This window comes from Ischnura elegans, chromosome 10 (assembly GCF_921293095.1).
Source record: "Ischnura elegans chromosome 10, ioIscEleg1.1, whole genome shotgun sequence".
NCBI lineage: Eukaryota > Metazoa > Arthropoda > Insecta > Odonata > Coenagrionidae > Ischnura > Ischnura elegans.
In genome coordinates, this window is record NC_060255.1 from 101,950,498 (window position 1) to 101,977,364 (window position 26,867).

Below are 26,867 nucleotides of genomic sequence, written 5' to 3' on the forward strand. Positions count from 1 at the left end.
TTAATGATGGACGTACAGGATAACTGAAATTCAACTCATTATCTTGATATTGCCAGTCTTCCTACCCATAGACTATGAACAGCGATTCAAGCTCCTAGCACAGCAACAATTTTTCATTAAAACAGAGAGAATTTCATCCTTCTGAAATATTTATTTCCCAGAAATGAGCATATTACCACCTTGGAGTGACAAATATTTATTACTGATAGATTAAAAGCTCAAATATTTAACTTTAGCACCACCAGAAAATGTTCACATAAAAATTTATATGTTCTGAGAAGTCACTGCTTTTATCAAGTCCTACCTACAACAAAAAAAAATTGAAAGACGACCAAGAGTGATGCCATTAAGTGAAGAACAATAATAACAAATTATCAACGGAGAAATACATGTTTCTGAGAAGAAGCATCATAATAGTACTACTACCTTTGCCTCAGGGGGTCTACGGGGGTTTCTAAGGTGGGGCGGTCAGCTCGTCCAGCAGTCGAGATGGATGCAGACTTGATATGCCCCTTAGTGGGCCTGCAACATGACGAGTGGTAAAGGCATAGAAGGGAAATAAATGTGAACAAGAGTTTAGTGAGAGAGAGTAGTAGTGGCTCAGCAGATAGAAAGGGAAGGGAAAATTCCCTCCACACACAAGGGTGATGCGCACTCAGGAAAGGGGTGAGGGGGCAAGCGCGCAACGCCACTGCTCCGCCAACCCAACAGGGGTTGGGAGCGAGCGAGGCAGCATGCAGGTTGATTCATCAGAGCGAGAGCGAGTGCACATCAGGAGAGGGAGGGGGAGGGAGGGAGGGTGAGGTATCAGGGAAGATTTACGTGGGAACACGTTGAGGCACAGGTGCGCATTGCGTGCCCATCACGTCAACGCCAAGATTAATTGATGAGTGAACACAAGTGAGAGGAATGCATTTGGAAAAAAAAGTGGGGAATGCTTGATGCTTGGTTGGAACGGAAATATAAAATGCAAGATGACTAACTAACAATATGGAGAGGAATGGATTCATGACAAAAATGCCAATCATGTTATTGACAATAATCAGAAATGAAATGGTAGCACAAAAATGTACGTATCCTTGACAAGATGATGCTAGCATGAGTCAAAACTAAAATAGTTAAAGCAGAAAATTCACCCATAGATTTTCAAAATGGGAAAATCAGCTCAAGAACACAATTATTGGCATGTAACGACTCATTTTCTTTCAATATAAGAGAACAATATGCAGTTGTCAATATTGCAAAAAAAACTGCCCTTGGCACAAAAACTTCCATTTCAAAATCAAAATGTTCTCGTTACACGTCAAAAGGAAAGTATAATTTGGCTAAAAAACAGGAAACAGCTCTACTTTCTCAAAAAATTAACTAATATGCAGGGAAGCTGATATGGCGAGACAGGATTTCTTCAGTATAAAAGGTGGAAACAATAGTACATTGATCTCACAGAGGAATAGGGGAGGGGAATTTCCACTGGTTTCTGTGGAATAGGGAACAAACTCAACACATTAAACAAGCAACACATGCAATCTCGCTCTTATTCTCAGGCCCAGCCTCGAAACATAACCAATAATTAGTTTCAAATGGTTTGCTCTGCAAACACTCATTTGTTAGTTTCAAACAAACTGCAATACTGCAAGGCCAATGATATTTCACTGAGTCAATAATAATAATAAAATTACAATTCAAACACTAGATAGATTTTGGCTTATAAGTTCAAATGTACATATCCTTTCATGCAATCCTTCTCCTAGAGGACTGTTTGCCTTGATAGGTTCATGGCAAATTCGACAAGATTTGGATTGTAAGCAGAGGAGAAACATCAGGAAATTACACTGACATTAAATATCAACACATCCCCAACTCAATTTAAAGCAAAAGTTTCTTAAACAAGATCCTTCAATAGTAAAGGCAAAGGATTTTATAAGTGATTTACATCTATAAAAACATTATATCTATAATGCTCAAGAGAACTAGCTTATTGGAAACGTAAAGTTATTTCATCAGATAATATTAACGGGGTACCTACAAAATAGGATTATGATTAAAGTAACTAATTAAAAATATGGCACAAAATTTATGCAATCCATCTCTAACACCAGTGCTTAAAAACAAATAAATTTACATGCCGCAATTTCCCACTGAAAGATGAAGAGTAATCACCACAAAAAACCATCCATATTCTCATTTTTCAAGGTCCTCATTCTACACTTCGTATGCTACCCCTTAAAAAAATAATTTACTCATACCTAGAAGTTGAATCCACAAGAGCGTTTGTGATTTCATTGGATGAAGCTTTTGCCTCGTGTGAAATTGTACTTCGTCGACCAACAGATCCTCCAGGAACCAATGTGCGATTTGTCATTGTATTTGATTTGGTTGTAATTCGGGGCTTGCCAGGACTAGCTCCACTGCTCACTGCCAAAGAAAATCATCACAGGCATCAAATTAGACCAGCATAAGATAAAAACCCACATAAGAAACCAATATCGTAAGTTTATACGACCATATGTTCAAATGAACTAGTGTTATCCTTGGAAAACACTTTAAAATCAATTTTAGAGCATGTACAGAAAAAATTTCCCCTAATTTTCATCAAAGTATCGAACTAATGATGATCAAACACTTTCAAATCGAATGCTGCAAGTCCATAAAATTCCTCAAATGTCAACACTCTTGCAGGTAAATAAGCCATCTCCTGACACCACTTTTCAAATCAACGGTTGCAAAAATGAGGAAGGAAATGAATGAATTCACTCAATGATAGTTGAAATATTTTTCATTTTAAATTTATATTTTTGAGACAACGTTACAATTCGTAGGGGGGAAAGGTTGAAAAAATACTGTGGTTGTGAACAACAAGAGGTGGGGAGAGGTAGTAAGGATATCACAGTTGATATAATACTTTATACACGGGCCCATATTGAGGGCGATATGGCTCCTTTATCGCCTATTTGAACAAGGATTTGATTCTGTGCATTAAGAACTGTAGAGTTGCCGGCTTGTTTGTGGACATAACCAAAGCCTTTGACACCGTTACTCATAAAATACTAATGAAGCAATAATGGGAAGCAGGTGTACAGTAAAACTTTGATTCTATGCAGTTGTAGGGACCGAAATATGGGCACTGAGTAAAATCGAAGTGTGTAAAATCAAGAGTTAGTATTGAAGGGGAGTATAGTTTTCAGGATAACACTTGCTCATTATTTTTAGCGATCGTTTAGGAAAAGCAACTCATTCCCTCATTTTAGAAAAATAGATATACTCTCAATTAGGCATCTATTCATTCATAAAGTCCTTAGTTTTCTTTGACTGTAACGGTGAAAAAGCCAGACAACTTATTACATCAGATCATGGAGAAACTTTGATATACCTAGGCCAACGACTCCACAGAATGCTTGGGGCCAAAATTATATAGTATGTACCCAATCAATGCAGCAAAGAAGGAGAAAAGATAGGGATTCACATCAACGGCTTATGCACTATGAGGAAGTAGAGCTTTTGCTAGGAAAGGTAGCGTTTAATGCTCTCAACACGAAGTATATTGTAAATATCTATATGTAATTGTTATACATTTCTAAAAACAAGTTAGTTACCACGTGTATTAGTATTGCGTGCATGTACCTTACTATAATATCCCAATTGAATGCAAACGATAAGAAAAAAAAATATCACTGAATTCAACAGAAGAAATTTATTTGTCATGCATTGATAGTACCAGTCCTGCATAAACAGTGAATGATAGTAGCCCAAAAACAATTTCACACTGTACAAACAAGTGTAAAATCAAAGTACTAAAAACAAAGTTTTTTGTACCGACTTTATGCGATTGGTTCTTGATTCCGATTCCAAAGGCCAAAAACCGGCAGAACAGAGACCCGGGAACCGGAACAACCCATCTCTAGTTAAAATACAAAATCATCAACGAAACAAGACCAACAATAGGAATACCTTCAACAAGATACCAGCGTCTTCAAAAACAATTTCAATCTTAGCATTAAGATATTCGTTACTTTCATGTTGAAAACCCGCTAATTTTAAATACCATGAAATCAATCCACGCACTTTAACTGAAATCTTCCCGTTGCATAGTTAACCTTCCGTCGTGTGCAATGGATATGACAGGCACAGAGCGAGTGCTTTTTCATTTCTCTGCACTATTAGGCGGCATAGACCCTTGATGCTCATAGCAGCTGATTGTCTTGAAACGCTCTATCCAGCCTTGTCGCTTAGTTGGACTTGGGCCGTCCCCACGGGAAGTTGTTTAAGTTTGGATCAGAGAAGCTCATTGCACCCAAACTCGTCACAATTGTAAAGGTATGCATTTTTGATTGGCAGATTATTTTTTAAAGGCATTTTCACTCAATGCTTCTAAGATGTTTACTACTCGATGCTTGAATACATTTAGTGAAACATAATTACCTGAAGAGTACGTTAAATCACACCTGGCTGGATCGGTTCGGAGCCGTATAACACCACATAACCCACCCACCCCACCCCCACTTTCTCCTTTCTCTTCCCCACCTCCCCTTTCTCCCAACCCACAACCCATCCATCCCAGAGGAGCACTCCAAACAAACCCTCCCACCAAGGTGGGTTACGATATACTGCATGTAAGACATCATTTAAGTGTTAGACTACACTGGTAATAGTGCATTAACATTTCAAGTTGCAGCTCTGAGCCATGCTTTGACTTAATAATGCCTTTGAGGGTGATGTGTCGGCATGCACGAGGCGACGACAGTTGGACGATCGGGGAGGCGCGTGGAGGAGGCGGCAGTCGGTTTGTAGAGCGGAATAAAGCATGTCGTAGAATGTACTACTGACTCCTTAATTCATCATCCCGTTCCTTTGATGCGTCTCCGACGAACTCCCAATAGTCAATTGATTTACAATGTTTATTTTACGTTTATATTTTTCTGTGGATTTCTCTGCAGTTAATTTGTGTCTACATTTCCTTGTTAGAAAGACTTTATTTTTGTTTTATGCTACGAGTTTATTCATTGAGTTTCAATGAAATCAATAATTTTAAAAACAATTACAATTTTGGTGTGATTGGTGTCCACATCAATTTGTATTTAAAATTTATATTAGTGGCTTTCCTATTTCGAGGTACCGATTTAGCGATTTAGTACGCAAAGGAATAGGCTTTTTATGGTGCTGTGGCATTTTATAGTGTACCCTCCCACCCAAATTTTCTGTTACCCCCCTAGAAATTCCTCCGAACTTATCCGATGAACTTCTCTCGCTAAGGAATTTTCATGCTAAGGAATTTTCACGCTAAGGCTTTTCGCACTAAGTATTTTCGCGTAAAGGCCCTTCCACTCAAAGGCTCGGAGACTCTAAGTCTCGGAACTCTTGTCTCCGAACTCCTTCCTTCGAACCATGCCCTTCGACGCGGCCCTCCGACACCAGCCCTCCGACCCGGCCCACCTGGAGATGAAGACTTATATAGTTAGTACGGCAGAGGATTGCCTACTTTTGGCAATCCTCCTGGCAATCAGTGGAAGTGGGTGCTGAGGCATAAGAATGCAGTTTGGAGTGAGGAGAAATACTCCACTAGTCCAATCACAACGCTCTCTCCCTCCAACATCTCATCCCACTACGTATGTCTTTCCCCTCCTCGCATTCCAATGACTTGCCTCTAACAGCTATCACACCACTTGGCTTTGTCTCCAGCCCAGGAGATAGAGGAGAGAAAACCCGGCAGTACGCGGTTCTCTCCCAACCCCGGCTTGGACGACGGACGTTTTGCAGTGGTGTCAGTCAACAGGGGCGCCTACCGGGAGATTTACACCGATGCAGCTAACTTGGACTTCGCCCTATTACCCCTCCACTCCTTTGCAAATTCCCTCCCCTTCACCCTGACACGGTTCGGAGGTCGGCCAGGCCTCTTTTTGCTTCGGCGCTGGCGGTGGACAGATTGCTCGGCTGAGAAGGAGATTTCTTAAAAAGCATGCAGCTTGTACTTAGTTGTTGGTAATGTTTCCTGTGAGATTATTAGTTATCATTGTTGTTTTCTGTAATAATTTTGATTTAGAATATTTCTACTTCTAATAGATATTGATTGAAAATGACTAGTAATTTTGTGACAAATGTTTCTTTGAGTGCTGATTATTCTTGTTTGTGGAGTCTTTCCCTGTACCAGCTAGCGACAGATGATCTGAGTTCCCTGTGTCTGGGGCTTACGTTCAGAATCTGGAAGATTTAAAGACGTAACGCCACATTAAGACGACTTTTCCACAGATTGCAATCACCCCAACTGCAATTATTTAATTTCCTCGTTAGCATGTTTTCCTGGTTAGTAGGTTCATTATTTGTGGTCCCATCAGAAACGTACTAATCAAGTTCTACTGTACACTCTTCGACACCTTGCTTAGGTTTTTACTGAGACCCTGTCTGTAAGGTCAATTTATGAACAGGGTCTCAGAATGCATGTAGTTGGCATTTTGAGGACTTACTGTAGAAATTTAGGAAAACTGTTTAGCAAAACTTGAATTGGTCAGAAGCAAGGAAAATCAACTCACGTGAGGAATCAGTGAACCCTGATGCCGCGGCCACTGACGCAGGCACGTTTGTGGTGTTCTTGGTGGCCGTCGCGGAAGATGCTGTGCGCACCGAGGATGACCCCGAGTTGAAGCGAGCTGTGTTCTCCTTTATGGTGGCCGAGTCCACCGTATTCTGCCTCTTGAAGTTGCCCGCTGTAGCATTTGAGATGCCACTGCCACCCGTCCCACTGCCAGCCGTTGCCACGGCCGACGATGACGATGACGTGGACGTGGGAGTGGCCGCCGGGGCAGCTGAAGATGCAGCCACAGTGATGCCAGATGCTGTTGTCGCAGCCCCTCCACCCCCACCACTGCTACTAACAAGTGCATGATTGTGATTTGTGGCATTCGCATTGACCGCAGCAGATGGAGCTCCTGCAACACAGACATAAACATCACACAAAGTTCAAGATACATCCACATATCTACCTTCCACCAATGATGACTACTCACAATTGCCATGGATTCCATTATTGATATAGCATATTCCTCAAGGTTGATAAGCCCTTGAGGAAGCAGAATTTCACTTAGCATTAAAAATGTAAAAAGCTCTCTGAATAGGGTGGTTTCCTATTATTTTTTTATTGCCTAAATCGAAAGATTATTACTCCTGGAGTACGTATTTCACGCTTTTAGATTTTTAAATGATAATATCTATTTTTCGCGATTAAATGAAAAGTGAAAATTTTCAAGCGCGCGAAAACGCGTCGCGTTAGTAGGAATGATGGGAAATCTCTCCGTACGTCGTATTTCTGGTTCCCCCTCCACCCGGTGAGGTGACCTTGAGGCGAGGCTTAGCGCTGATACGTCGCAGGCTGCCAGCGGGTAGCCTAGTGCCCTGCTGACTGGTAGCGCTTGGCTTAAATAAGGATTATTAATACCTTATCAAACGAGGAAAACTTTCCGACCTTAGCCAGTTTTAATAAGTGATTATTAAGACATGTTTCCCTGAGCTCTGCGCCTCATGCATGCATTGGTAACCTCAGACGACGTATAACTCCTATCTTCTCCTATAGAAACTAGGTCCCTGTGACGTCACGTGGAGTGGCATCGCATGGGCGCCAATCTGGCCCTTTTCAAATGAGGATAAAAATGGACCATTGCCATTCGTCTACACCGGCATTTATAAAACGAAATAATTTGTATATTATGAATACACTAATGGTGGGTAACGAATCGCAATTATTGCCTTTTGTTTTCTTTGATGAAGGAAACTACCCTATTCTGGACAAGCAGGAGTGCTGATGGCAGGGACATCGTGCATGAGGTCACTGCAGTCCTAAGATGAGGTAAAATATAACCAGTGCCTCTCTCAAAATTCATTCACAGGGTAGTTCACACTGAGCTAAGTTTTAATAATCGTGCCACGTTTAATTTCTTCTAATGTACTGTGCCCAAGAGCTTTAATTATGGTTCTTTAGTCAGTGTACACGCAACATCATATAATAAGCTTCATTCCTGTGGAGTCATGGCGACCCACTAACAAAAAATTTCAATTTCAAATTTCGAATTTAGTACCTTTCGATTTTGCCGATGCTACGGTGTGGCATAGACCAACTCCCACTTTGGGCACAATCTGAACAAAGTATCATTGAATCCGGTGTGAATTTAGGAACTGTTCAGTGTTTCGCCTGTTCTTCCTTACTGCAGGGAGCTATTTTTTCGGCTCCGGATTCGTTGCACGCCCATCTAGATCAGTTCGTCACAATCATGAATTAGTGAACAAATGTGATGCAGTGTTGCATTATGCAGGATAACTGTACCCCTCGATTCCTTGCATACAGCCCGGCCAGTGAGAGTTGTCTGACGACAGCACATTAAGAGGGGTGAATAACCCTGCGCCAGCATAGTTTGCACCCAATCGATGGTCACCCAAACGCACCTCACACCCTCCCCTAGTCATACAACATTATTGTTGGAGAACCAAAACAAGCCTGATCCATCAATTTCTTTCTTCCAATCACCAAAAAATCATAATGTTATAATAATGAATTATAATCCATTGCACCCTTCATTGATGCTTCCTTAAAGCCTATTTATAAGGTAAAAATTCCATAATGTTGCCGAATATTGTTTCAACATTATGAAAAATTTTGAGATGGTGGGTGGCGTAACATGGTGGAACTCCTTCATGAAGCACAAAGGGCAAGAAAAAAAGACTTAGCTGTTCCACAAAATAAAATATATACAGTAAACTCTTGATTTTACGAAGCAGGATTTTACGAAGTTTTCGATTATACGAAGTGATATTGCGGTCCTGGTGAAAAGCCTATGCTAAATACATGGCGCTATTCGATTATACGAAATTTTTTGAATTTACGAACCTCGGCTCGGTCCCTAGGAGCAAATGGCATTCGTTTATACGAACTACGGCGAAAAATTTGTCAACAAAACTAGTTACGCCGGCGTAAGTAGCTAAAAAAATCAGCGCTTCCAACTGTGGTCCATCAAAAGTGCGAAATCGTAAATGATAATGCAACTTTGGAGAGAAATGGGTCGCCAAAAACCTCACTGTGGGAATTTAGGGGGAGTAGGAGTTCAGTTAAAATATCGCGGCTGACATTATGCCCCTATTTACGTGCCTGTTCGTAAACATAGCATCGACAATAATTCGTAGTTTAACATGTCAGGAAGGTCGCGCGGAGTATTTCGTACACCCCTAATTAACCCTTTGCACTGCTGTGAACGTACTTCGAAGACTACTTGACTACTTTTCGCCGAAGCACTTCGAAGGGTCCCTAATCCGGGACCCTTTCCTCGACCAGCTCACCCTCGCTGGCCCCTGAAACTGAGCTATTTTTTAATGCATTACCTGACGCAACCCTGGGTTTCAAAGAGCAAAGGTGCCATGGGGGGAAAAAGAGTAAAGTGCGTGTTACTGTGGGGCTGTGCGTCAACCAAACGGGCACGGACAAAATAAGCCCGTTGTCATTGGGAAATTTGAAAGGCCACGGTGCTTAAAACATGTAAAATTGGAAGCCCTCCCCGTTTTTTACCATGCAAATAAAAACAGCTGGATGACCCGAGAAATTTTCCAGCAAACGGTTATACGTGTACAGAGAAAAATTGCTGTAGAGAACAGCAAAATTGTTTTAAAAATGGATAATGCCACCGTTCATAAATACGTGGAAGATCTAAAATTGGCTAATGTTCGAGTCCTCTTTTTACCCCCGAACTCGACTAGCAAGTCCCAGCCCTTGGACCAAGGCATTATCCAGGATTTTAAAGTCCTATACCGGAAGAAGCTTGAGCGGTATTACTTGCAATGGATCGGTATGTATACATTCATCTATTTTGCTCATGTGCGTTTGGATATCGATTTAGATATTTTTATTCATGATTATCATTCTTTCAAATCTATTTGCTACTTTTATAAATGGGAACAGAAATTAATAACATCTCGAAATGGACGTTGATACATGCAATCCGCGCCATAATATCTTTTCGTGTATATATTGGCCTTTGTGAATGAACAACTTAAATATCTTAAGTATGTACTGGGCTCTATTTACCGCCAATTTATATTTCAGGCTTCTCGTAATGAAGACGCACTTCCAAGTCTAACCATGAACTTCCTTCTCACGTGCTTCCCTGTTCTCCCATGCTGGGGTTCTGTCTTTCCAAAGCCGTCCCTTCCCTCCTGCCGCCTTTGGCTGATCTTGCTGACACCCACCTTACGCATCCCAAACCCCTCCTTCCCCAGCATTTCCCATTCACTCCCTCCCTAAGGAGACAGCTTGTGTGCGTCGCAAAAAAATACGGCCCCCAAAAGTAGACTGAGGCAGAGCTGAAGGCCATTTCCCCACCCTTCTTTGTCCTGCCCCCTTCACCAGTCCTTGTGCTGACCACACTTCTTCCCTCAGGCAATCCCCATCCCACTCTTATTCACCCCACCCACTGGGAACGTTCCCCGATTGTGGAGAAAGGCATGGTTCATCTTTACCTGCAACGGGGGGAAGTTATTAACCGGAGAGAGGCGGAAGAAGTATCTTCCACTATTGGGAAAATGGTGCCGCGCTTATAATTGTCTCTCTTCTTCTCAGCTGACTTTTCAATTGAAATTAATTTCTTTGCTCTTTCCACACTATATTTATTTACGATTATGGCGCGACTATTTTTTAGTGCTAAAACTAAGAAAATCTTTTCTCTATGTCAATGATCCTTTGCCTAACTTTCAATACGGCGGAGAAAGGAACACGAAAACTAAATGAGGTGACGGTACAGGTTTTTGCGTGTCATTTTTTGGGAATTCACGCTAGCGAACCAATACTTAACCATGTTGCGAAATGATAAAACGTCTCTTGTAGGAAAACAATCAATGTGGATAATAACGTTTCTATCTATATTTCTCCGATACTGTAAGATGTTTCTCCTGTCGTTTTCCGGTTGGAACCTTGCTCCTGTCGGCATAAAAGGAGAGAAACATACTATATGAACAGGTCACCTCACACCCGGTATGAAGAATACAGTCCTGATGAAGAATTAAGTCTTTTATGGCAACGTCTGCGAAGATGATGGAACACAGTAGTCGGACGGAGAACTCAAACAGAATTTACTTCAAATATTCGCCAGAAGATAATCACATCCTACGTTATTTATGATCGTAATTGAATCTCAGTGAAAATAGAGCACATTCTGCTGAAAATACGAAGTAACTCGAAATATTAACTTACGAAGGTTATTTTGGAAACGGGCTGAGACCCTTGTTTTTCTTTTTTTCTCGTCACTGAGCGATAGAGGGCGACATAAATGGCGGTTAGGCCGGCTGCCGCTAAAATTCCGTGGGTGTCAGAAACAAATATCTATCTTTTGCATACTTAAAAGAGCTATTGGCTCCTAACCACAAATTTATTACTGTTAATTCTTATATTAAACATTGCAATTCATTATTTGATTACGTTTTCTAAACTGGTCGGGAATTTCTTTAGCGATCGTTGATGTTGAAGTATGAACAAGAAATGGGAATTTTATTTTGGTATAATTATTTAACGATTTTTCACATCATAAATCGATAGCAAAAAGCCTTTTCTATGAATTATACCGAGAATAACCACCGAAAACATTTAAATAAGACCACTAAAGACAAAAAACGGCGGAAGAAACAAAAGCTAACATTTTTTTCGTGACTTACGAAAAAGGTTTGAATTTACGAAACTCGATTTTACGAAGTGCCAATTTTCCGGTCCCACTGACTTCGTAAAATCAAGAGTTTACTGTATTTGCGACTGGTTTGTGGACGACTTTGTGCATCATGAAAAATTTTGCTGAACATTTAAGCAATTGTTCCACAGAACACCAAATCACTTTATGACATTTAGGGTCTCTATATGCTACGCTTCAATCTCTTATGGTTATACATTGTTGGACAGACAGGAATAGAATTACCACTCTGTGTATACTATATTACACACGAAATTGAAATTGATTACTATTTCAACATACAACGCTGCTCACAGGATCCATTAGAAATGATCTCGAAAATGAAATCCTATGCCGACATTGCTGGAAATATACCATATTTGCATGAATCTAAGACGAACATGATTCTAAGCGACTCCCCTTTTTTGGAACTCCACTACGGTAAAAATTTCTTTTACTAATAACAATACGAATAATGATACGATGAATGCAGGAAAACGTTCAATACGGGAATGTTTGGCTATGTCACTTATGTCCGAGGAAACGCAGGATTTTGGCGAGTAATTATGATATTCAGTAAAGGATTCATATAAGATTTTAGCCAATTACAGAAATACTAGTACTTTATCGAGACACTTAGGTAATATTGTTGATTTGACTCGTAGTTTCTTAGCAGGGGCCATTGTCCGAAAATGATTAAAATTTAACTAGTGAAAATGAAACCAGACTTTATTAAACCCACATGGAAAACAATCAGTGGTTTGAAGTCCAGCCACCCTGGAAAGTAGGGAACCACTCGTACGAGGTGAAGTTCGGAACTGATGCTATCGCATACAGCGTACGCAGGGCATACTGCAGAGAGCAAAGTGTGACCATATGACTGTGCCATGAAATTTTTTGTCCTAAAGATACCCATTCTTTTCTAATTAGCGTAGTGCCAAATGGGCAGCTGAATTCGGATTGTTAGTAGGGAGAAACAAAAATCCTGAGAAGATACCCCTTCGTCAGCAACTCTGACAAGTGAGACTTATGGTATAACTCGTAAATTGATAACTGATAATAACCTGATATCCTGTACTCAGAAAAAATGCCCTATTAACTGCCGAGAAGCTAAGCTACGAGGAGATTGAGTTTTGCCAAAAATCACCATCGTATTTTTCCAACTAGTTCCTTGCTTAAAACTGCTTAAATAACATTAGAAATACGTCGTGTTTGGTCTTGGCCTTTTATATTACGTGGAAATTACCAGCATTTCAACCTAATAAAATTATAATTTGTTAGACACATTTTGGGCTAATAGGTGACTCATGCAGCACTTGACCTCCAGAAACGGGGAACTTTGAAGCGGGTAGGCTGAAAAAGTTCAGCGGGTGAGAAAGAGAGAAGCATGTAACACGTTAGTATTGTTCTCGTGTAACTTGATATTTTCTTTAAAAGCTAAGTTCTTCGTAATACGATCCCTGCGTGAGCTGGGACCTTTTCTTTGATTTTGGAGAAAAGGTAAGCGTCAGAGGGGGGAGGCGAGTGCTGAATGGAGGGGGATAATGGAACTTGGGAAATGTGCTAATGCTACTTCTCCCTATGGTAGTTCCATCCCCTGGGGAAGATTCAAACTATGTGCATGTCGTTATTAGTCATAAATAACACATTGTATTTATTTCGTCTCATTTTCGTCAAACAATGGATGTGGGAAAATTTACATCGGGACTGCGAACTTCAAACGATCAATGCGGGGAAATGATACTTCAAGGAATAATAGACGCGGGATAAAATTACATTGTCTACATGGAACTTTATTTGGGAGCAGAAACTGCAAATGATGAAAACGGGAAAACGATCAATGCGGGAACAATAAATCGGGGTTCCACTGTATAACTCTTATTTTGAAAGCGGCAGTGTTATGACTTCTTTTCTCTGCCGTCGTAATACTCTGGAAGGCACGGGATCACAACTGAATCCATCACTCTAATCAGAGGCAAATCATGTTGCCTTCTTACCGTTGCTCCATTATCTATAAAATTATTATTGAAATGATGTTAGAGGAAGCCTGCATTCTTGTAGTCTTTGAATCCATGATGATCTTTCCGATGAATGGAACGGTTCGGGAGCAGTAGCTCAATGTGTAATGGAAGGTACCCTATAGTCCATATATTTTCCGCCATTTTAAATTTTTTTTAAGGATTTCGATGGGGGAAATCAGGGATTTTCGGATTTTTTCCCCTGATCATTTTCATTTCCCCATGTCGTGCTATATCTTTTCACCACTCTAATTGGCGAATTTGACAAAGGTCGTCAACTTGCCTAAAACAGTGCTGCATACACTAAATGACTGGAGTCCTCTATGTTGTTTCCAAGACAACGAGATGATGTGTGTGCGACAGTATATTGCGCGAAATTCAAAGTATTCGAGGTATTCCAGATCGTACTTTTAGCATAATTATTCAAGATCTCAAATATCGAATACTTTCTAGTATTCGAGGTATTCGAGTATTCGCAGATACTATTCATGCATCTCTAGATTTGAGCCTAGATGAATCCATGGTTCTTTGGAGAGATCGGTTACTATTTAAACAAGTTTTGGATAGCTTGATTTATTGCAGCGTCAAGGATAAAGAAGTGGGGGGTTCAGGGCACACAGAGAAAGTAACTCATAAATTGTTAGAAAATTTTAAAACTAAGGGGCATGCTGTGTATATGGATAACTTTTACAACAGCGTGAACCTTTGTAATTGCCTAATAAGAGAAAAAACATACTGTACAGGTGCACTGCAAATAAAAAGGAAAAACAACCCTGATGTATTTTTTAAAAATTAGAAAAGGGTGAATGTGTGGCTCCCTACAATGGAATGGGGGTGTGCGTTTTAAAATGCAAGGATAAAAGAGAAGTAACGATGATATCGTCCGAGTATGGACACGATTTTGTGGAGACTGTAGGCAGGAGGGGAAGGCTGTCAAATAAGCCTAGAATGGTGGATACATTAAGCATATGGGAGGTGTAAACAAGGCAGATCAATTGTTGTCTTGTTAACCTTGAGAAAAAAAACCCTCCGTTGGTACCTTAAGTTGGGAATACACTTCAAGCAGATCATGATGATTGATTCTTTCATATTACACAACAGATTTAGTGGGAAACTCATAAATTTGTTAGAATACCGGAATGAAATAATAAAATTATTGTTAAATGTCCAACCTAAGGAACTGCCTTCAATAAATTCCCCTCAGCATATTTACTTACCACATTCTTTCGAAATGAAAAGACAAGGAAGAAAGAAGAGCAGAGTATGTTCCAAAAATTAATTGAGGAAAGATGTTAGCAATTACTGTCCAGATTGCCCGGAAAAACCTGGCTTACGTATAGACCCATGCTTCAGGATATTCCATTCTTACAAATAATACAAAATAATGACTTATAATTTCAAGTATGTTAATTTTTAAGTGTTATCATTGTTCAAAAGTAAGTTTTTGCATTGTTCATTCCACTGCTTTTTCAGCATGATACCTGAAAGTTATCCCAAAATGATGAGTAAATTATGAAATTGTAATTATTTTACAGAAAAAAATATTATTTATGTGAAAGGAAATAAAATGTTGTCAAGTCCACACCTGCCATACCGAAGGTCGCGGGTTTGAGTCCTGCTAGGATAGGTTGGTGTGTGTGATCATCCGATGTTGATTGTTTAAAAACACCCAATGTAAAGGCCACATTGGGCTGTTTTTAGGGGTAATTGAGATAGATGAACAGCTACGGACATGTGTGTGCCACATCATAGATCACTTCTCCGACCACAAAACCAACAGTTGAGAAAACCAAGATCAACTTACGAGGTGTCTCACCACCAGACGATGCCCGTCTGCTGGGTTTTGAGTTGGTAGCAGAACTTGAGCGATGAACTCCACGGTGGCCATGCGATGGCGACTGCACTGCACCACGCTCCCCACCACTCCCCGGACCCACACCCACTCCAACCGAAGACGCCGGCGGGATGTTCCTGAGGGACAGCGAGCTCCCAGAGCGTGACCCATCACTCTCCGGCTGCAACAACATGTTCTTTCATCACAACTTGCCCAAGAAGAAAGACTCTACCCTCGAAAATTGATATGTAACAGGCTCAGCCAATTGAACGAGTCGAACTACAGCTCACAACACTGAATGCATAAGGAGGCACATGTAATCGACACAGATTCACTTCTTTTTGAGATATATGAACTTCCAAATGTTATGCTTATTTTCATAAATGGATTTTTTTCAAATTTGCCCGTAAGGATAAAATTAATTGAATAATGGATATCGACAAACTGGTTACTTTGAAGCCAGATATTTGTAAGTCTCAGCATTTAATTGAACACATCAAAGACAAAAAAAGCAATTGTTTCCTTAAGTAGCTAAATAGTCGACAAAGGAAAATTATTCCAATTATGTAGCATATAAAATAGCAAATGTATTTTGCTAGGCTACTTTAATATAATGAAACAATGAATTCCAACAGCTCATCATTTAGATAAGATTCCATAGCTTCAAATATAAATAATAATTTCTCACGGTGGAGGTTTTCGGGGTTAGCACCGCGTAGATTGGTCTCTGCAGACAACAGTTTCGCCGGCATTGCAGCAGGCTTCTTCAGGTCAATGAAGTCAGGTCAATCACTTCATTGACCTGAAGAAGCCTGCTGCAATGCCGGCGAAACTGTTGTCTGCAGAGACCAATCTACGCGGTGCTAACCCAGAAAACCTCCACCCTGAATCTTCGCCACACCGCGAAAGCCTACACAAGGACAATAATTTCTCACGACACAAATGTCTTTCAGAAGGCCAAATTGAAAACAGCAATAAGTTTTCATGCATAGTATATTACAAAAACTTAGCTCTAAATGAAGATAGAGCAAATTATTGAATTAATACTTTTTTAAACAAAATTCCATGTTTTTATGAAGAATAATTCAGAGTTGAGAAGTTAACAAAACAAATGCTTTTAATCTTAAAATTACAAGCATTTTCAAATTACAGTAGAAGATTGATAATCATAAATATGTATATGGGACCACATGCATTCAAGATCAACAATACTTCCGCTGAATACCTGTATGCAGATAACCATGCAACACATGGCCTTTTTTCCCCAGAGCATGCATTGGCATCAGCAGAAATTATGCGTTGTTGAGTAAGAGGTGAAGTAATGACAAAAAGCCAATTACATTTAAAACATTATAAAATGTATCATTATATTCATGATTCAAAATATTTGAATGAGTTGCTCATCTGCACATAATAAAGGTAATGAACTCATCTTGATGTGGCCGGCTATATATGGAAGGAAAATGACCTCTTCGTATTTTTCAACAAGCAGCTGTCACAAATTCCATGTCATTTTCACAGCTATTTTCTACAAGTAATTATCAAATCCTCCGATTGGAGATAATCCCACTTCACCTACATTGGCTTAAACAATAATCGATTGTGAATTTTAACTCTAAAGTTTAATAATCTAATCTCAGCAACTCTTGTAATTGAAACACGAGTACTTAGGAAAAAGACTACTGGGCACTCACTTCATAAACATTCTTCGACTAATATGCATACAGAGAGATGCCCCTCAGGCTGTGGGCTTTGCAGCTGGGGTCAGCCGCCCAATGACCAACTCGAGAACGCAATGCAGAGAGGCCTTACACTCCACTCACGCTTCTCATAATATCAATCCTAGGTTTCCAACTTGAGCGACCAGGAAGGGTTAAATACGTTTTGAGAATGCCTACTTGTACAAATGGACTGCCATATCCAATACAAAAACTACTGCAAGTCTTTTCCAAGATGCATTTTTAATGTGCCTGCAACTGGCGATATTGCACGGAAGTTTTAACTCACGATAGCTTATTCTGAATAAAGACAAAGTTAAAACATCAGTGACCTCAGCCGCACCAACTTCAACCAAGCGGTCAAGACATACAGAAAGTTCATTGTGAATCTGTACAAAAAGACGAGGATGGTAATCGCTCCGAGACATTCAGTGAAAGCTCCGGTTGGTTCTAGAATTTTAAACATCAAGCAGGTATTTTCAGCTCGGTGATATCAGATGAATCTGCAAGTGTTGATAGCGCAGTCACCGCAACATTTTCTGATGAACTCCAAGCTGTGATTGAAAGTGGCTCCTTTCCCCCTCAACTAGTTCTTAGTGTTGACGAGGCAATATTGTTTTGGAAAAGAATGCATTCTCATTCATTCATTTTCATGAAAGAAAAACCTGGGTCAGGTTTCAAGGCATTTAAAGACTGCTTCACGTAGCTGCTAGTGCCTCGGAGGGCTTCAAATTAAAATGATTTATCATTCATAAACTCCACTAGCAATTAATTGGCGTTCAAAGTAGCATTTGCCTGTCATTTCGATGAGCGACAAAAGGGCCTGGGTGACACAATAATTGTTTCTAGACTGGTTTGAAAAATCGTCAACTGCTGGCAATGCATTACGAACACCTGAGATAGCAGATGTTAGCCCACCCACACGACAGGAGGGAATTTCAAAAGCGCGTACGAATTTTTTAAAACTTGAATAAAAGTCTTTAAATGCATGCCTACTATCTTTAAAGATATTTTAACAAATAAACATTTATATAAATAAGGTTTTCTAAGGCTATTGATGGGAATATAAACGGTTTAGAGGAAATTCGATACGCAACACCTATGCTACCATGAACGCATCCCTATCTTCCAAATGTTAAAACGCTCTCGTATAATGCAAATTCGTTTAGCGCAAAGACCCCAAGGAACACATCCCTTGTGCTATACGAGGCATTTTGGGGGTGCGGCATACTCAATGAACACTTCAACCCACTTCAATTCCTCTCCTAATGAAGCCCTAAAAGTTTGAGGAATACACAGGGTAAGTTGATGTTGTAAATTCTGTTGTCCAAGTTGAGCATATCTAGGTATCCCAAGTCATGGAATGAAATATTTTGCAAAATACTTCTGCAAATTAGTCTATAAGCTCTTGCAGTGTTAGCGCGAGTATCAAACTCCAAAGACAAATTCCCAGATTATCAATCTTCAACTATATTTAAATTGTTCAAGGTATTATGCCACTTAAACAAAAAATAAGATGTGTAGTTTAAACTTTCCATTTTAGATATTAAATAAAAGGAAGAATAGCAAATGACTTGATCAACAGTTGCATGTTGAAAAAAGAGAATACACAATGAAAGGTGTGGGAAAATAACTTACATCAGAAGACTTCCTGCCAAGCAGAAGATAGGTGGCGAAGACATCGTCGTACTTGGCATTCCCCAGGCTGTCCTCAATCTCACTCCTCGTGTATCCCATGCCCACTAGCGCCTCTGGAAGGAAGGGGCGGCGGTGGAATAGCTTCGCTTTGGGGGCGGGAGGTTGGTGAGACAGACAGGGGGCAGGAGGGAGAGAGAGAAGGGGGACACAGGCAAAAACCAACAAACCAAAGTGGAGCACAGGTCGTGGAGTAAAGGCAAGGAAAACAACAGAGTAATTGATGGTCAACAGAAATAATGATAACAAATAATGACCCAGGAGAGGAAATGTTTCGGAGCAAACATCAAACAGGATGAATGAGGCCCCGACACGTTGTGTGCAAAAACACAAAGAAAGCATCAAAATGGACATAGTGGGGTGTAGGTGGAGGGGCGGGAGAGAAAGAGAGGAAGGGGAAAGAGGGGAAGGGGAAAGAGAGGAAGGAGAGGGGCAACGCGTGTAGAGAGAGACAAGAGAGATGGGAAAACAAAACAATAAGACGAGATGACGGGACATATGAGACGATGCACCGTCTTAGCTCTGTCATGCAGACACACCTCCCATCATCTCTTCAAAGGCTGTGTGGCCAATGGGGAACAGCGCATTTAGCAAAACAATCCCAGCTCCCACGGGTACATTCAAGCAAACATGAGATAGTCAATGTATCCGGGAAACTGGAGTAAATCGCATCCTCTCTTTTGCCATTTCTCTTTCCCAATGTACACACACACACACACACTGCAAGGCACCAGAAACAACACAGACATATATCCAAACTAGTGGAATTCCCAGAGCAGCCGTTGAGATGGCGGGAGCAACCAGCGACAAGATACAAAAAATTTCTAGAAATTTATCAATGTTTGAGTGGGAAAATCTCTCGAGGAGTACACAGCAAAGGCTGTCAGATAACTTTTTCAATAAAAAATTATGAATGCATTAATTAACACTGAAACCAAGTACTATGAATGATAAAACAATAACTCCACAATTCCCAAAAATATATTTCTCCTTTAATGGGCTTATAACTACCTCATGTACCAGGGTGATAGTATACACATGTCCTGGAAAGCTATCCAAGTTACATGATTCCCAAAAAGAATTAAAGCTATCTACAAGAGGCTCTTAGTCAGCTCCGTAATTCTACTTTAAGATATTATCTTCAAGCTTTGATTTCTAGGGACAAGGGTGCTTGTGAATCTAATAACGGATAGTTACATAAGAGCTATGCCTCATATTGCACATTTCTGAGCAGAGCGATTCCATCGCCATTCCACTGGCAGTGAGGGGGCATATCCACTGATTATGTGAGGTGATTTTGGCGATTTTAGGACCCCCACAGCTAGCCTCAAGAGTCATCACTTGGTCATCAAGCCACCATTTTCTTCACACCAAAGTGTCTGGATGCCAAATTAGACCTGCCTGTGCTTGCCACCATAGAGATTTCCCTTTGGGTCAAAGTTACAGTAACCAGACATTCGTCAAGCTCCAAACACCCCATTAAGATTACTCTGCTTAGGGAATTCTACTTATTCAGCTACTGTCACTGCCTGAGAGCACTGAGGTAAATAGACAGGAACATATCCGCAAGCAGACACACTCCTTCCAAAGACACAAAATGTCAACACCATCATCGTATGTGCTATTACATTGTTCATTATGCATGGAGTTACTTGCCTAAATAGTGACCATTAATTTCAGTATGTTACCGTGTTATGTTAATGAAAGTTAACTTTTCATGGTTTAAATAAAAAATTAAAAATCATTCTCTGGATATGCTTCTTCAATTTGTTCAGAGTATCATATTCCAGCATGAATTCAAGAGGAATCATGTTTTACCCTTCAGAAAGGAGCAAATAATGCAATGCCAGTTTTAACAGTTAACCTTTCCTTCCAATGAATTCCTTCATATATGAAACACAACAAGACATCATCAGAAACAGAAAAAAATCCAGGATCATGAGAAAATTCACAACTCATTTCAGTGCCATGCATGGGTTTTCTTTCAGTATTAAGGTCATATCGCATTAACTATAACATATGCCTACTAAAGCAAAAAAAAAACACTATTGCACACAAGAGTTGATTTTAAAAGGATGCAGAATTAGTTAATATTAGCAGTGAATAAAATAATTAGAGCAATTCAAGACTTCCTATTAAGTTTTTGAACAGATTTCCATCCACGCCATGTGGCACACTGAGTGAAGAACAAATGTATGCCACTGTAAAAGTATTCACGTGGGACTGTTGACATATAACGAGAACAAATTCTATTCCGTCCACAAGGAGTGTGCTCTGTCTTCAGCCAGGATGCTTCGTAAGGACATTGCCTGGGCACTATCAGCGAGCAGAAGGAAGAATGATGCTTGCCTCATAAAGAAGGAGGAACACCTCCCAGCAAGGTGTGCATATGCACAACAGTTGGCTGAAGGACAGTTGGCACAGCAGTTGCCATTCTCAATATATCAGTACTGAGGATGAGTCAAGTATACCATGGCAACCATCATAAGGTGAACCACATTTGGAACAAAAGACTGAAGAAAAACAATTAGTTTATGGTGCGACTTGATGAAATTGCTTCATGATAGAACAATGTCGCACAGCCATTGAAGTTTTATCCCACTTAAAAAAATACAGTGCATTCATGTTTCTTTAATAGGTATGCATAGTTGAGTATAAAGGGTTTTGCAAGTGCCAGAGATTCTTCAGGATGACATAAAATGACTCCATGGCCTCACAAATTACGACATATTTAAGCATTTTAAGGGTGCAATTCACATTAATTAGAGTGGCGAAGCTTAGCCAAGAATAGAACGACAGACATAGGATTAGAAGGAATAATAACTTTGGTATGCCCACATGGTAATGTTAAAACTACATTGTGGAAATAGCAAAGTTATTATTCCTTCTAATCCTACAATAAAGGATTTCCACAAATTTACACCCACTACTATTAATTATAAAATGACAAACATTCACCTTTCTGTCTGATACACCACTCTGCTATTCAGGTTCAATAATTCACAAAAACTCTACATTTGTTCTTATCTCTTTTGTACTGGGATCACTGATAGGCCATATCACTTGGTACATCACAAAAACTGCAATTAAAATTGAGGAATAGCACAGTGATCCCAATGGCCAAGATTTTGGACAAGAAAAGATTGTCTCAACTTCAGAAAATCATCTGCCAATGCAACCTCAAAATGCAAGAAGCCATGTGCAGTCACTTTCAAAAGTCGGTCCACATACAGCCGTGCAGCCGTCTATGCTATTCTCCTTCGCATATTGCCTACGTGTTCCTTGTCCACTGAGGATCGATTTTACTTGATCCGGTAGTACAAATGGTTGACTGGACTACTTAAACCCTCACCTAGAGCCCCAAACACCATTTCAGAGCTAGGAAGATCCTGTGAACCCTCCCCCTTCCAAAGCCAAAATTCCACCATTGAAGAAAGCGGATAAGAATTTAAGGATTTTTCTGGCAAGTAACCCATCATTTGGGGAAAAGAGAGGAACATCCAAGTCGTTTGGTAAACTTATACAGCACATATGGTACAAATAAAATTTTCTCAAGCACTCAAGGGCTTGATTAAATAATTACATAAGCAATAAGTTTTATCTAAAACATTGAAATTACATTTGAAATTGTATTTTTTAAATTTAGGCCTGCCTTACATTACAATAGAAATTTACAACACACTTGCAGGAGTAAGTTCCAGTTCAAAATAAGGCAGCAAATGTAAGGTAGGCCTAAATTTACAAAAAATACTACTTCAAATATAATTTTAATATTTTAAATAAAACTTGTTTATGCAACTATTTAATCAAGTCCTTAAGTGCTAACTAACGAGCCTATGTTTGCACTACAAACGCATGTAAAACGGTTGCGTTTTTACTGAAATTCACAACTCCACTGCTCTAAACGTAGCACTCTCTCAATCATTAATTTTTTGCGAGATAATTTCATGTGTATAAAGAACATTCTGTGAAATTTTCACTTGTTTTCATTCAGTCCCTTTTTAGATGTTGACGAGCAAAAATCGACATTAACAGGCTTTCGGCATTGTTTGACAAGCTTTAGAAAAAAAGGAGTGCATTCTCAGTACTAAAACTTACACTGAAAGTAGTTTTCTATGCGTTCAACTCAGAAATAACACTTTATTAGCGAGTCTCGTTGCCTTCATAAAAATTTACGGTGTTAAAAAGTTAGTATTGCCAAATTTTTCCTGAATTTTTACAGGCAGATTTTGACTAATTTTGTCTTAATGATAGAAATTTTTAAAACATGGTTTCCTCAAGTTCTTTTCCAGCTGAACACATTGGTTACTTAATTATTCTGAGATCTTTCAAAATAGTTTTGAAATTAAGCTTTATGCAAACCACACTTTTCATCAAAATTTGCCCCTTTTAAAAATGGCTGTCAAAAAATAGTATGGCTTGTAAATTTTTTTCAAATAGTGTTTTGTGATTGTCTAATTGTACGAAACCAATGATAAAAAAATCAGGAAAAATAAAAATGTTGAGTAACATTGCCTGGGTGATCTGAAATGGATTGACCTCGGATGAAAATTATGCATGCATTTTGTGTTAGTAGGAATATGATCTGTATTTGTTCACCCAGAAGACTGACTCAAGGTATTCATTAAGTGAGTGTAAGTTCCATTATTGCTGTGAAACCACTTGTATAAAATAATGTGGAGGACATTGACATGCATGATTCACCAGGCACCAATTACAACTGATTCTAGCAGAAAAAACTTAAAGAAAAAGGAGAAAGACTTAGTTTGACCTCTAAATGAAAGGGGCAAAGAAAAAAGATATACTAAATGTGCCTTAAAATTGTACAAAATAGGCAAACAAGTCATGTAAGTAATGCTTCCGATGGTATTTTTAACTATTGAAAACATACTTAATAACCATTAAGACATCCGAACTTTCAATGAACATGAAGATGTGGGTTAATTACAAACTGATACATGGAATATATTGAGCATTAATTAAATATTTGCTCAGGGAAATAAAGATTAGTAATGACTGGAATAAATATCATACCGAAAAAAAACATAATAATTTAGAGCACATTAGTAAATTTTATTTCTCGTATGATAAGATACGTAGAAAAATATAGGATAATATACATCCCAAGAAAATGCTTGGGAATAATGAATATCAGTGTGTCTCTGGGAATAATAATATCAGTGTGTCTCAAATACTTAAAAATAGAGCAATATGCATCCTTGATGTTTGGACACAATATGTTAAATGCACAATCTAGAAGGTTATTTTGTAGGCAACTTTTAGAGAACTCTTTCAGATGAAATTCTGATTTTTGTTTCTTCCTTATGTGTGCATTGCGGTGCAGATATGCCTCAGTATTTTTAGTACAAGCCAGACTACTAATACCATCTATCTTAGAATACTATCAGTGTTGAATCGTATGATTGAGAACTTATGGTTCGCCTTGTGTTCTGGCACCGGGAGTCCGGGAAGTCACGAAGAATTAAGGAATAATGAAGAATGCCTTGATACGACTTGCACAGACGGTGAGAGTAAGACAAACAGGCCCTTTCAAGGCACAGAAAGCATATGCAATACCCAAAGTTCGAGCACAGCAGAAATCTTAGTTGCTCACACTGGCCGTGAGGACTGACTTTTGAAAGTGACGGTACATATGTGGTTCAGAGATAATGAAAATTGACTTGGTCAGGTATAGCTCTATACACCAACAATAAACCTGTGACCTATAATAGGTTTACTTTTCACTTGAACTAGCCTGGAAACTTAATTTGAAGAAGTACAAGCTATACAATAGCAAATGCAAGGGTTAAAAACAGGCATTGTAACTATGGATGGACAGATTCCGGTGGCGATCTTCACCATTCCTAATTATAACATGAAATCATCAACATAGCATTCATGAAGAAGGAAAAATCTGTTCAAAAACTAAACACCAAAATGAAAATGCTTCATTAACAAGAATTTAGAATTTGTAACTGATTTCTGATGAACATAATAGAATTTAAAAAATTATTAAGTGTACCGGGACTAGCCACGGTGTGTGCAGGTTGACCCCCACCTATGATTGCCACAATTTTTAACTTTGACTAATCTCATTAATGTCATTCTTTGCTGTGTAACCAACTTTATAGTTGACGTTTGCTGAGAACTCTTTTCTTACTATGGAACAGTATATTAGTCGTAGGAAATAGTATTGTCACTTTTGAAATGAATGTCGTTTCCTTAATGTTGAAATCACAAGAGAACTGACCAAATACTACAGACTTTTGATGAATTGTATTATTTAAGCACTTCAAATATTGTTGATGACACAAGCCCCAACAATAGCAGAGCACTACACATCTGGAAAGACTCCACTGATAACATCAACTTCAAAGAAATGAGATTGATTTATAAAGAAATACCACACTACTTCCAGAAGACTGACCCAAGGACCAAAAATTAGCAAACTAAGAAGTGTGTAAACGATGATTGGGGTCACAAATTGAAGAATGGAGTCAAATTATATCGACCATGGCAATCCACTTAACATAAGACAGAGCAAGGGGAATATGACAATTTATACCACATGACAAAGCACTCAGGGATGCTAGAAGAATAGCTTTACACATAAAAATAAGCTTAATCAATACCGAACGGAAATATATTTATTTTACCAAGTTCTGGAAGGAGGTATGTTACAGCAGACATTACCCATTCGAATAAATGATATTTGCTTAACTCAAGCATAAGTCAAAGCTTCATCACTAAGCGTAAATAGTACTCCGTATAAATGGAATACCAAGTCATTATTAATCTCTTAGGCCTTTCCCATGTCACCCTTTGGCAAGTGGCTGGTAGGGATACATTCCATGGAGAAAACTTATTAGCTAGACAGACAGGCATAAGTGCCTCATGTGTTACGAGGGGGTCTCCAGATATCAGTGCAGACTAAACCTACCTGATATGTGGCCACAAATTTAGTTATGAAATGAATACATGAGGATAATTAATTATTAAAGCAGTATTGATGCTAATACAGTGTCAATTAACTCTTAAATGGATGCCATCTTTATTGAGTTGCAGCCAAGAAAGTCTTTTTCTAATTCATCATACTTAACAGATTCTTCAGTAGCTCTCTCACCAAAAAAACAACACCAAGAATAAGGGTACATGTACAGTGAGTTTTAGAGCATACTTTCTAGGCCACTTTCTCAGTTCTGGAGTATTTGCTCCAGAAATATCCAAGAACTGAGAAAGCAACTTAGAATGAAAATGAAATTGATACTGAAAGACTTCACCAAATGATAGCAGAGTACATTATTGGCCTTATTATTGCATCACTTCGAATGATAGGGATAGTGATTAACATCTATAATGAGGTCTAAGGTTTTATTCCATGGTTGTGATTTTATTCTTCTTTACCTGCCAGATATAATAACAAATCAAAAACAGACGCATTTTGCTCTTGGATCGATTCTACGCCTCTTTAAAAAACTTCTCTTGCTACACAGCACTTTTGCTCTTTAGAAAAATGCATAGTTTACATTTACTATAAGCCAAACATAATGCCATCCTCGGGATAGTTTCTAAGCATGACCACTAACGAGAGTGCTGCACACTTTCTCTATTGAGTCCAAAAGTAATAATGCTCACTCAGAAATTCTCGGGCTGTGGCATTTTAAATTCAATTCAAGCTTCACATAATAACGTACATGAGCTACAGTTTACAGTACAGCCATGTCCTAATCTGAGGGGCATTCATTCATTATAAAAACATTCATCCCACTGCTCAAGAGCATTATTATCTTCTGTTTGGGCATAAACATGGAGACAGAAGAAACAAAGACAGCGATGCCGCATTGTGATGTCAAGCAACACGGCAGTGGGCTGGAGCCACTTTTGATGTAGTAAAGAAGAAAATTGATAGAACTTTTTT

The 26,867-nt window shown here is 39.2% G+C and overlaps 1 protein-coding gene across 12 annotated transcripts in view; it reads right to left on the reverse strand.

The window, feature by feature from the left end:
* The window catches only part of LOC124167314 (MAP/microtubule affinity-regulating kinase 3-like), a 227,673-nt gene that overhangs the window by 58,041 nt on the left and 142,765 nt on the right, over window positions 1–26,867 (reverse strand). For 9 of the 12 annotated variants that reach the window (XM_046545284.1, XM_046545288.1, XM_046545285.1 and 6 more), the window contains 5 exons: window positions 18,893–19,038; window positions 15,507–15,717; window positions 6,525–6,920; window positions 2,247–2,415; window positions 427–522 (listed from right to left, as the gene is read on the reverse strand). In XM_046545284.1, the coding sequence (XP_046401240.1) occupies window positions 427–522; window positions 2,247–2,415; window positions 6,525–6,920; window positions 15,507–15,717; window positions 18,893–19,038 (1,018 nt within the window). The remainder of the gene's footprint in view (window positions 1–426; window positions 523–2,246; window positions 2,416–6,524; window positions 6,921–15,506; window positions 15,718–18,892; window positions 19,039–26,867) is intronic. The other 3 variants (XM_046545290.1, XM_046545281.1, XM_046545287.1) reach the window with 2 other exon arrangements.